This window comes from Hetaerina americana, unplaced genomic scaffold (assembly GCF_022747635.1).
Source record: "Hetaerina americana unplaced genomic scaffold, ioHetAmer1.1.p SCAF_6, whole genome shotgun sequence".
In the NCBI taxonomy this organism is placed as follows: domain Eukaryota; kingdom Metazoa; phylum Arthropoda; class Insecta; order Odonata; family Calopterygidae; genus Hetaerina; species Hetaerina americana.
In genome coordinates this window covers 11,049,366-11,061,562 of record NW_027287205.1, presented here as the reverse complement: position 1 = coordinate 11,061,562, position 12,197 = coordinate 11,049,366, and the positions used below count along the sequence as shown (strand labels likewise).

At 41.2% G+C, this 12,197-nt stretch overlaps 1 protein-coding gene across 1 annotated transcript in view; it reads right to left on the bottom strand.

Moving 5' to 3' along the window:
- The window catches only part of LOC139695034 (limbic system-associated membrane protein-like), a 30,210-nt gene extending 23,272 nt beyond the window's left edge, over positions 1-6,938 (bottom strand). The window contains exon 1 of the mRNA XM_071593624.1: positions 6,796-6,938. Within this exon, the coding sequence (XP_071449725.1) occupies positions 6,796-6,861 (66 nt within the window). The 5' untranslated portion in view covers positions 6,862-6,938. The remainder of the gene's footprint in view (positions 1-6,795) is intronic.
- Positions 6,939-12,197: the final 5,259 nt, after the last annotated feature.

Below are 12,197 nucleotides of genomic sequence, written 5' to 3'. Positions count from 1 at the left end.
TGCCTTGCTTGGATTTCTCTGCACAACCCTCTCTCACTAGGCCTAGTATTTTTTTCTTGGTTTTATTTCCATCCATTTAACCTCTTGCATCCTTCTCCAAACCTACATTTTAAAAGCTTCCCTTCTGCAATATCCAACTTATCCTTATACAGTCCTCATGCACGGCTGCCTTTTCCTCTTTGGGAGGGAACTAACGTTGCTCCAACGAATACCTTCCGGCCCAATTCCTCCCTCATGTATGCTAAGAATCAACCCTTAAAAAATCCCCCGTTCCCCCTTTCCTGAACCCTTAAGCAGTTTCACGGGGATGCTATCTATCCCCAAAGCTCTCATTATTTTCAATTATTTTTATGCTCTTTCTACCCCGCAATCAAGTGTGCCTTATCCTTAACCATTCCATTCTACATCCTATTTCCATTCTTTGTCTATGCTTGCTGGATTTCTTTTTAACATTTATATCCTACAGGCATTCTTTTACACTCCCTGGAAATTTTATCAGTGCAATTCATAATTTACTGTTCGTGTTTCTAATTTTATGGATGGTTCATTTCTTCCTACTTTTGGATAATGCTTTCACCTTTCTGTGCAGCTCCTGCTCCCCCCTTTCTCAGTAAACTTTCCATATCCTCGCACTGCATCTTCCTCCAGGTTTCTTTGGTCTTCATAGTTTTTCGTCTCAGTCTATTATCTATCTCTATGTCCCGAGTAAGTAATGAATTAATAATGCTGACAGAGTTTGTTGGCTAGATGATAAAATAAATGAAGCCTCAAACCAAAATATTAAAACTCGACTTATATTACGCTCAAGTATGAACACACAACATTTCCCGACCGAGGTTAACGACAATTATTGCATTTGATATATGTAACTTGTACAGTTTCTTTGGAATTTTATGTTTTTCAAAGTAAATTTGAATACAAAAATATTATTTTCAATTTATTAGAATAAGATGACTCACTATATGTCATTATGACTTTATTCATTCTAGGGCGAATACGTGGAATTCATTCAGAAGAGGAGGTTCGGTCTGGCTGCTAAAATATACATTGATCGCGCTCAATGGTAGCCGAATAATAAAAGATTTAAAGCCCACCAACAAAAAAATAACGTGCAGTTTTTACTCAGAGAAAGAACATACTGTCATTTGACACACTAATGGGTTTTTTTTTAAAGGAAAACAGCAGGTTTATTATGCCATTACTTGAAAAGATTTAAATGATAATGCTCCTTGCAGCGCGTACCTACGTGACTCAGGATAATAATGCGGACGGACAACATGGAAATAAATTAACAGAACAAATGATCATCGAGTTATTTGATTTGCCTTGTTTGCTCAATGCGAGCGCGTTGACGAGGGACTGGGGGAAGGGAAATGGATGCATTGTGTTCTAATTGCCGTCAGCTTGTAGCTAACGAAAGGAATTCAATTGGAACCATTTCTTTTTTCTTTCTTTCTCACTCTTCCCTGTCCCAGGACTCAAATTGGTGACGCAGACACACACACACACGCACGCACGCACAAGGGGAACTGGGTAAAAATTTAACGCGTTTTCGCATTTCGAAAAATTCATCACCACAATGGAAGCGGGAGGGAATGAAAAAACTCAAAATGGGTTATTTTATCTAGAATTCGACATTTTTTTCGGATGGAATGGAGGATGAGAATAATAAAATGGATTTATTTACCCCATGGAATTGGTTCCTACCTTGGCTGTTGAAAGAAATGTTCTCCAAGTTTTCCCATCGTGATAAATTCATTTAATGAATGAATTTGGAAAAGTACAACGCCCTTTGAAGAAGCCCTTGTGGAAACAATCACCCCAATTTAGTTGGTCAATTTGTTCTTTTTCGTGAGTCCACTCAAATCTAATGAAGAGATTTGCTGGTTACAATTCCAGTCAATTTAATTACCTCACATGATTTTATTGTCATAAAGAATGGCCGTCGAATATCCGCAGAAAGGAAATAATTTCCCCGAAAAGAAATAAAACCAAGCTGCATGGGTATTTGGGGACCATTGAATTTGAAAATATCTTCTCAGTGATAGAGTACTCTACACATCATTGCGGTACTAATTTTAGAAACAAAAAAGTTGTAGCCTCCGAGGACACTTTTTCAAACGATGCTTCAAAAACTGCCATTTTGCCCATTAGTGTTTTCCCATTTAAATGTGTCTCCACTGCAAAATATTTCCCCAAAACGCAGTAAACTTATGCAATAAAGAGTGTGTAATCGGGAGCTCCTGTTTCTTTTAAATACTCGTAAATTGTTGCCATTTTTTAGACCGTAATAATTAACTCCCACAATCGCCATCTCAAGTGAATGAAGTAATTTACTACTTCGGAGCACAGAAGAATGTAATGCTGAACACATTACAAACAGCTTGTCTTCCTATTGGCCTAAAAGCAACGACGGCAAATACTGGAGAGCAAATAAAATCTAATGAGAAAGACGTATTAAAGGCCTCCTATTCCAATATGGCAATTCCAGTGTAGCACAATAATTAAGACTTATTGCTTTATGACATACTGCTTCTTATCCTCTTCTGTTCTTTCAGTGTACTGCATGCTCTTTCTGTACATCGTTCAAGTATATTTTTAAAATTCTAATTTAATGAAAGGTGTTGCAAACGCAACAAATCCTTGAATTAACAATAAGCATACATTTATTTGATTAATTGGACGATGCATCGAAATTTTCGGCCTTGTCGCAGAATCGGCCATCTTTTATTTTACAAAGTTTTACTTCCCTGGCCATGGGAATGAGCTCACTAATACTCCAAACGTTATGGAAAGCAGATATATATATATATATATATATATATATATATAGAAATAATTAATGATTGGATGAAGATGGGCAAGTTGATTAAAGGCAGATTGTGGCTTGAAGATGAACAAGTTGGAGGAAGAATAGGGTGGAGCATAAAATGGAAGCTCATGGCTACAACCTCATGCGTGCCATGGAAACAAAAATTAAAGGGTATTTCTTAAAGAGAATATCAAAAAATTAAAATCTGAATTATCGAAAAATGACAAATTAAAGAGAATATCAAAAAATTAAAATCTGAATTATCGAAAAATGACAAATTAAAGAGAATATCAAAAAATTAAAATCTGAATTATTGAAAAATGACAAATTAAGGGGTGCAGCTGATTAACGTGATTGGGACGATGCTACTTTTCAGACAAATTTTTCGCAAAGTTCGTCCTCTTCGTGGTTTCTAAGTAAGTTTAAAGCGTGGATTTATATGAAAATATAAATATTATTATTGGCTTTCTGTCGTTTAAGGTAAGTTCAGCAAAGACACAAGACTTGATCTTTGCAACACTTCTCAGCACCATCCAAATGGACACAACCTGACACCCCACGCTGCACGTACATTGAACTGTTCTTCTCTTCCGAATACTTCCCGTCTCCCTTCATTCTGACCAACATTCCTATATATTTTTCCTCTCCCTACCTCATTCCACCGACGTATATCAAAATGTAACGTATGAAAAACCAAAGAATAGGCGTTTAAAAAGGAAACCACACATCCAGTTAAAAACAAAGGAGGTTTTGAACGACTGAAGCACCCATATATGCGGGATCTTACCTCGATACTGCTTGCGGTTTCATGAAGGATTTCAATCATCGAAACAGAGCTGCAGTCATCAAAATATCGGTCGTGGGATGCAATAATCAAGGAAGATGGGGGGTGTAGTTCAGTAGCGGTGGTTATTCAGGCGGAGGGAAAGGGTGGTCGTGCATTCGCCCGCGTAGAAGGCAGGGCAGAAGTTACAGGAGAGACGGTATATTTTGTTTTTTGAAGAGCAGGTGTCAAAGAAAAACTCTTGGGTGGGAATTTGGTAGTCAGGGAGGTGGCGGATTGAAGAAGATGGCAGCTTTTGCAGCGTGGGCGGTTGCATACGACGGAGAAGAGACGGGTGGTCCCGCAGGTGATCTTGCCGACTTGAATATGACTCGCAGGTTCGACGGGCGTTTAAACGGAACGTAGGGACAATGCGGAAATAAAAGTGATGTTAATTGAAAGTTATGAATAATAACGAAGACTTCCCAGATTATTTTTGATTTTGTGGGTTCCGGGGAAGAAAGTGGAGATTAAGGTTAGGGCATTTTGGGCGGTTTGGTCAGGGGAGAGGAGTGGCCTGGTTTGACGGTTTGAGGATTTTACTATTCAATAATTTTCCGGGTACCCGCGTTTCCTGAGTGAGTCGTGTAGCTGGTCTATGTATTTCTGTTGGGATGGGTTTTTGCTGGAGAGACGGAGGCCACGGGCTGAGAGCAAAAAAGGGATGGAGCGTTTGGTATGTGATGGGTGGCAGCTCTTGAAGTGAAGGTATTGTTGGTTGTTGGTCGGTTTAACGTGGTATGAGGTGTTACATTTATTGTTTTAGAGGTGAATGTCGATATCGAGGAAAGTAATATCCAAATCAAGTATAGATACCGAGGAGTTGAGAGATACCAAGTGAAAGATACCGAGGAGTTGAGAGAGGAAATAAAGGCGGAAAAAGGTTTGCGTCCGTGGGATCAAAGGAGGAAAATGTCGTCAATTTATCGGACCCAGATGTATGCCTTAAGGGTTTGTTGGTGGAAAAAGGTGTGTATGAGTTTGCCCATAAGAAGATTGGCGTATGGAGGAGCTATTCGCGTGCTCAATGCAGTGCCTTTTCGTTGTAAGTATATTTTATTGTAGAAATTAAAAATATTTTTTGTAAGGACGAGTTGAGTCAGTTCAATGGGGCAATCTAAGGACGAGGTGTGTGGTGTGGCTCGTGGCGAGAGGTAATATTTGAGGGGTGTAGGCCTTCTTTGTAAGGAATGGAGGTGTAGAGAGAGGTGACGTCTATTGTGGCCATGAGAATGCTCATGTTTCAAGCATTTAGGATGGAGTGTTAGTGTCCCAGAAAGTGGAGCGAACCTTTGATATAAGAATGGAGGGAAGTGCCTATGGGTTGAAGTTAGTGGCCTATTAATGCGGAGAATTCAGTGGGTGAGATGATGCTGGAGACAATGGGGCGTCCGGGGTTATTAGTTTTGTGAATTTTGGGTAGCAAATAGAAGTCGGGGGTCTTGGGATTAGGTGGAGAAAGAATGGATGAGAGACCTTCTATGGGACCAAAATTGTATAGAAAAGGGATAATTTCCTTCTGGTATGAAGAGTTAGGATCTTGGGGCAGAGGATCATAGGAAGAAAAGTCGTTCCATTAGCGTAATACCCCAGCGTCGTAGTCTTTTTTGCTAAGTACGACGACGGATGATCCTTAGTCCGCCGTCGTGATTATCATATTTTTGTTTGACGCTAAACATCTAAGAACTTGTGCCTTGGAGGGAGAAAGGTTTTCTGGTGAAGCTTTAAGGATTTTATAAAATTTCTATCGAATTTATTAGAATCGTAAATTCTAAAAAAGATTTCTTTTGAGTTGTATGAGAGTGGTTTGGGTTAATTTTCTGCAGTTGTACGGAATCCTCTAAAGTTTAAGGCGTGCGCATATATATATATATATAAAATTATGTATATATATACATATATATATATATATATATGTATGTATATGTATATACATGTATATATATACATATACATACATATATATATATATATATATATATATATATATATATATATGTATGTTTCTATATATATGAGTTTATATATATATGTATGTTTCTATATATATGAGTTTATATATATATATACGTACATACATATATATACTAATTTATATAGAAACAGATATAAGGAAAAGGGATAGGAACACACATAAAGGACGAACAAAGGAGCGGGTAAGGCGGAATCAAGCAGATCACGAGTGTAAAAATATTTCCTAGACCAGGATTTGAACTCCGGATTTTTCCACTTGCCGGGCGGAGGCTCTTAACCACTTGAGCTATCCAGGAAACGTAATTTGCCTTGAGATCTGCGGTGCTTTATTTATATATATATATATATATATATATATATATATATATATATATATATATATACGTATGTATATATACAGATATATATATATTTTTATATATATATGCATACGTATGTACGTATATAACAGATATATACACACATTTATATACACCATTACCATTATGAAAATAATGCGCTTGATTTTATTGTGCCGCAACTATCCATGGCAAAGCAGTAAAACTGGAAAACCGGTCAGGAAATGTAAGGGGTGTATATATATATATGTATGTATACACTGACAATGTAGGCGTATAAATATCCTTTATATATATTATTTACACAAAGATAGCACTAACGCACAAAAAAACACAAAGATATACAAAAAAGAAACATCAGTGAGACTTGTGCTAAAGGGTAGGAATAGTGCGTTTTCATGGCACGTATAACCAGAAGAAAGAGATGAGCCATATTGGCCAAATACAAATTCAAACACGGAATCCCGCCATATGGCGAACTAATATTCATTCACATGGAAATAGATATAAGGAAAAGGGATAGGAACACATAGAGAGGACGGACACAGGTGTCGTGGGGAAGGCGGAATCCAACAGATCACAATAGAAAATCGTTTCCTCGATAGCTCAAGTGGTTAGAGGATCCGCCCGGCTAGCGGGAAGATCCGGCGTTCAAGTCCCGGTCAAGAAAATATTTTTTAATTTTGATCTGTTCGATTCCGCCTTCCCCATCTCACCTGTTTTTCCTATCTGTGAGTTCCTATCCCCTTTCCTTACATATATATATATATATATATATATATATATATATATATATATATATATATATATATATATATGTATATATATTTAGGTGGAGGAATACTCACCGCCCGATCGCCTAGGTTCCTGACTCGACAGTGCAGATAAGCCGTTTGCCCCACTGTGGTCGTCATTTCCCTCTTGGTGGAGTTGTCGAAATAAGGTTGCGAGAACGGCTGCTCCCAGTACGGTGTGTGTGGATCTATGACTGCTCCTGTTGGCAAGGGACAAAATAAAGAAGTGTGTTAAAGAGGAAATGGTAAAAGCGTGATTTTCCTTTTTCGTACTCTATTAAAATCATTTAAACAATTCATTACACTTACGTCCATTACTATCTGTTCACTTAGATCAATATTATTCCCTTTAAAACAATAATTTTCAGTGTTACACGCTGTGTGGTATTGAAAATCCAGTCATATACATTTCTTCGAAAGGTGTAGCAGTTTTAAAGGGCCAGAATTATCTGAGATTTATTCACCTTTACCTGAGATTTGAGCCCGGATCCCTCGGTACCCGGCCGATTGTTTCAGCCAGTTAAGCTACTCAGGCGTCCTCTTTCAATTCTATTTGAGTACCATACCTAGAAACAGGTATGGTTAACTAATAGGTTACAGAGGTCAAAGTAAAGGTTATTTTTTCGGATTTCAGCACGAACGATTTCAGGATGAAGGAAGGGCAAGAATGACCAGAGGAATTGAAAGAAGAAAATATATAGATAACTATTACACGTTAGTCAAGTACTCCACAGGATAATGAAAAATATCGTACAAGTATTATATCTCTGTACTTACCCTAAATAATTCACTTGAAATTACTTCCACCTAACCTACTCACACTTTTTACACCATTATAATGAACTGAAATCCGTTGTAAAGGAGCATAATGAATTGGTTCGCCCCTACGTTCTTGCTCCATATATTTTTTCAATTTGGAGATAAAATTTCTGTTTTTCATAAAAGGGAAGCGTTTAAATGGAAATCCTACTCGAGCATTAGGAATCAATTTGCACACTGTGTTGACACAGGAGCACTCCACAAACTTCCGCGTTAATTCGGAAAATGACACAATAAGACTAGGCATAGTATGGGTGACTCCCACCCCTTCACAGGACTTCCATCACCGTCCGCCCATCACGACCACAGCCTTGATGCATTGGAACTAATTTCACGACTCGGCAACCGATAGGTAGTACTGATTGGAGGTGCAACATTGACCATAGCAGGATCAGCCATTCCATAAAAGTCGAAGGCTAAGAGCCAAACTAAAGGTAGTCCGCGCTTCGTTTGTTCCTCAGTAAGGCGGCGGTCAAGACATTTGACCAAATTGGGGCGGCCATTTCCAGTGAAGGTGCCGCGTTAAAAACATCAAGGAGGAAGATTATTGAAAATCACCACATTCTTCATCCAAGGAACTAAGATGGGAAAGATAATATAGGTCACTTATCAGTCTTCTTGAGCCATAGTGAGTTGGGAAAAGAGAAGTCATTAAAAGAAAGGATTACTAATTTAGAATAATTCTTTCACACACTTTTATCATGCTCACCCTGAATGATATGAGGTGATAAAACTAGTACCATTCACCCATTTATAACATAATTACAGAGCCCACGAAACTGCGAGAGATGGCGCAACAGTAACTTTCAACGGAGACATCCGCTAATCCGCTATTCTCTTCCCTCCCGGCGGGGGGAAATTCCTGCTACCTGCAACGTTGGGTCGAATTCCCTTCCTTTTACTGTCTCTTTGGGGGGTTGAGTGTTTTGTGGTGCATTTTCATGTGGTAGTGATGTTTCACATTCTTGCTTGTTGTGTCCTGGCTTGCGTGTTTTAGGATGGCTTTCGTGCTGTATCCTGGGGTGCAGTTTTTTGTTGTTTTGCGGTGTATGTGTTTGCATGAGTATTGGATGGAGGGAGTTTTGCATGAGTGTGTGCGCTGCTGGGGTGTAATTTTCCGTGTTGTTTTTTGCATGTGGTATTTTTCGTTTTTACGGTTGGTGACCTAACACCCCCCGCCACACGCCCTTGCGGCGGCTTGCGGGGTATTATGTAGATGTAGATGTAGATGAGATATACATTTCAGTACCACAGATGTTGCATGATAATTACAGAGCATAAAAAGTGATTAATCTATATTGTCGAATGAAAATATGAATTTAATGCGTCCTACATGCAGTTTGAACAAGATCTAAAAAAATATCATCCCGTACTTTCTGCGTATTCAAGTTTTTTCTATGGTGCAAAAAATGAAGGCAAGAGAATATTCATTTCAAAAATTAGCCACGTGATTCCGTTTTCAAAATATTTTTTAATAAATAAGTTATGAGTAATTTTTTCCAAAATGGGAAGCCTACATACTCATTTATTCAGGAATTTAATTGCGCTAGCAATGTTTCAGAAATTAGAGGGATGTGAATTTGGTGGTGTTAAGCTTTAGGACTTACGATGATGACCAAAAACTTTCTCCTCCCAATTTCCTTGTCCCTCTCCTGCGAAGCGTCGGTAACGCCACTCCCTTCCTCCGTCCCGCTCTCGAAGGAAGAAATCCACACCCCTCCGAACGCATACTCACTCGTGGTGGGGCGAGGACGACTTGAGACGCTCTTTTGAGTGGAACGACAGAAAGCGACGTACCTTCCCCGTCCATTCGAACCACACCGTCGACTTCAACAAAATGGACATCACTCCGCATTAATGAAACTCGGCAAAAAATAATTCGGAAACTTGTAACACTTTAAGAGCGATCACGAATGATGAAGCACAACTTTTCCTACAGGGCGGCAGGCTATGGGGATGGTGAGGGGAAGGGGGATTTACTTATTCTATCCTCATCCCCTACTCTCAGCCCCTATTCTCTCCCCGAACTCCGCCAATCCTAACAATGCCTCATTGTGCCACGAGGCGCTACTTCGTGTGCAGTTCACAAACCCTATTATGACCCTCTCTCTTCCCCTTCCTTCCTCATATCACTTCCCGTTTCCTTCAACCCACATCCACGACCAGTCCCCTCCATCGCAAAACCCTTTCCCTCGACCGAGTAGGGCCTCAGCCCAGCCAGCCTTGGCCACCCCTGCTAAACACATCCCTACCCAGAACTTGGTCGGTCGCTGATCTCCCTAATCCCCTCTCCGGGGCGGGTCTCCGCAACGCACTTCGCACCCTCGGTTTTAATTAGTGGGGCAATTGTTTTTCGAGCCGAGGGCCGAAAATGAGGCGGCGCTGTGCAAACAAATCCATGACAGGCGGACGGAGAAACCACAGCGAAAGAGCTGCGAAGTTGGCAAGGGCGAGGAGGAATCGGTTTTTTCTTCAGGCCTTGGAGATATTTCAGTCGTAGTAGAGTACTTGGCATTTCAAAGAACGATTTACATCAGTGACAATGCAATCTCTTTGAAAAATTAAAACTTGAAAATCAAGGGAAATATACCATCGTAGAGGAATAAAATACAACGAAAACAATATGCATGCCGATAAAGATTTCACTGTAAATTTATAAACAAAATCCATTATTTATAAACTAAGGGCTTCAGGTTCCACTTCATGGATGTGTTGAATGTGCATATCAATACCTAGACACAATAGCACCTTTCCACAAATATTATTGGTAATAAATGGATAAAAATTAACCAATAAATAGCTGTGGAAAAGTACTGCAGTATCTGTTTTTAAAGTATTCATTTCTTCCATGTGTTAGAATAACATTAATTTGGTATTATCAAGGTGACGAGTAGTATAACTATTTAGTAGATTACAGCATTACAAGCTAGCATTTGAAAAGCAAGAAGGCGAAATTTCACTACCACAATGACATACAGCCTACAACAGTATCCTCCCCAAGGAAACAGGCAGGGAATATGACCCAATGCTGCAGGTAGCGGGAGGGTCCCCACACGAAGAAAGACGAGGAATGGTAGGGGAAACTTAAAAACCAATAAAGCAGAGCAAGCAATACTGTAACGAGCACTGCATTATTGAATGGCATTCCAAACCGGTCATGCGGAAAGAAAGGGTTTTAACAACAAAACACACGAGGTTAGTGGAAGAGCATGCATTTTAGTAGAACTAATTATTCCCTAGACGCTGAGGGTGGCAAGTGGAAATTTTTGCTTTCTATAAACCCACAGTTGCTATCCTGTATTGTCCGTGAGAAGAAGGAGTCCTTGAGTCAGCTAGTTTCGGCATCTATTTACTGAATGCATCCTCCAAGAGACCAATGTATGTTAGTGTGCGAATAACTTGCGAGACCTCAGTGCTGAAACATGTGGATCTGAATTTTAGTAAGTTCAATCTAGCATTGAATCTTCGTTTTTCTAATGATTCCCACCCTAACTCTATAAGCATTGCAGTGACGCTTTTCGCTTATGGGTCAGTGTGGTTCGAAAGAGAACGAAAGACATTTCTGATCGTTAGAATACATACGCACGGCATATGATGATAGTGATCGATGCCTCAGTCGGCTTATCAGTGCCTCCGGGGTCGATGAGGACGAAAGGTATCGAGATGTCGTCCGGAACACGACAGCTCGGCCGCGGAGGAAGTGCGCCAAACTGTGCAAGGCGAGTCCTGGAGACGCGGAAAAGACGCTTGCGGATTTGACAGGATGGCAGGAGGGGGAGGAGGAGGGTCGGGGGGGGGGGAGATGCGACAGAGCAAGATGGCGGGCGGATTCTCACGAGTGGTGCCTTCTCTCCCACCCTCCGCCCCTCATTCCTCACCCCCCCACCCCCCCGAGGGATCGGAAGGGTGGGTGAAACACGCAAGGCCCGCAAACTCAGGTGCAAATCTCGCCCTCGCACACTTCCCGGGAGGAGTTCCGTCTCGCGCGCTGGGCCGCTCCCGTGGGGCCTTCCCATCCCCTTCGCACGCCCCCTGCCCCCTCTAACCCCCGCCGCCTCCGGGGGGGAGGCGTGTGAGCGATGCGGAGGGCCGATACGACTCCCAAAGGGGGGGAGAATTCTCCGCCCCCTCCCCTTACGACTCGGGCCCTCAATTCCTTTCGCGGATTATAAAAGCTCCGTACGTATGTGTGAGCATGCGGAAACACAAACGCCCCGTGGGGCGGAGGGAATATTTCGGGACGTGAGGAGGTTTATTCCCCCGTCCCCTACTTGCCTCTCGCTCGCAATATGACTTCGTTGGGGGAACGTGACGGAAAACAATCTCGCGAGGAAGAGACAGAGAGAGAAGAGCGGAAGATGAAAAGAGGGAAAATTAGCAGGGAAGAAGGCGACGATGCGGAGAATGGGGGAACGGGCACGTCTCAGGCTCCCTCGTACGATCCGTGCGCGGAGATGACATTTTGAAAAAGTTCTCGGAAACTTTGGCGTGGTTTGGGGGAGTGTAGGAGGCCGGATTTGGGGGCGATGAGGGGTTGGGAAGGGATTAAGGAGGCGAAATGGACGAGGAACGAGTTTGAGGGCAGTCTGGTGGCGTGGTTATGCTCGGCAAGGAAGAGTTGTTCTCTCCGGGTCGCC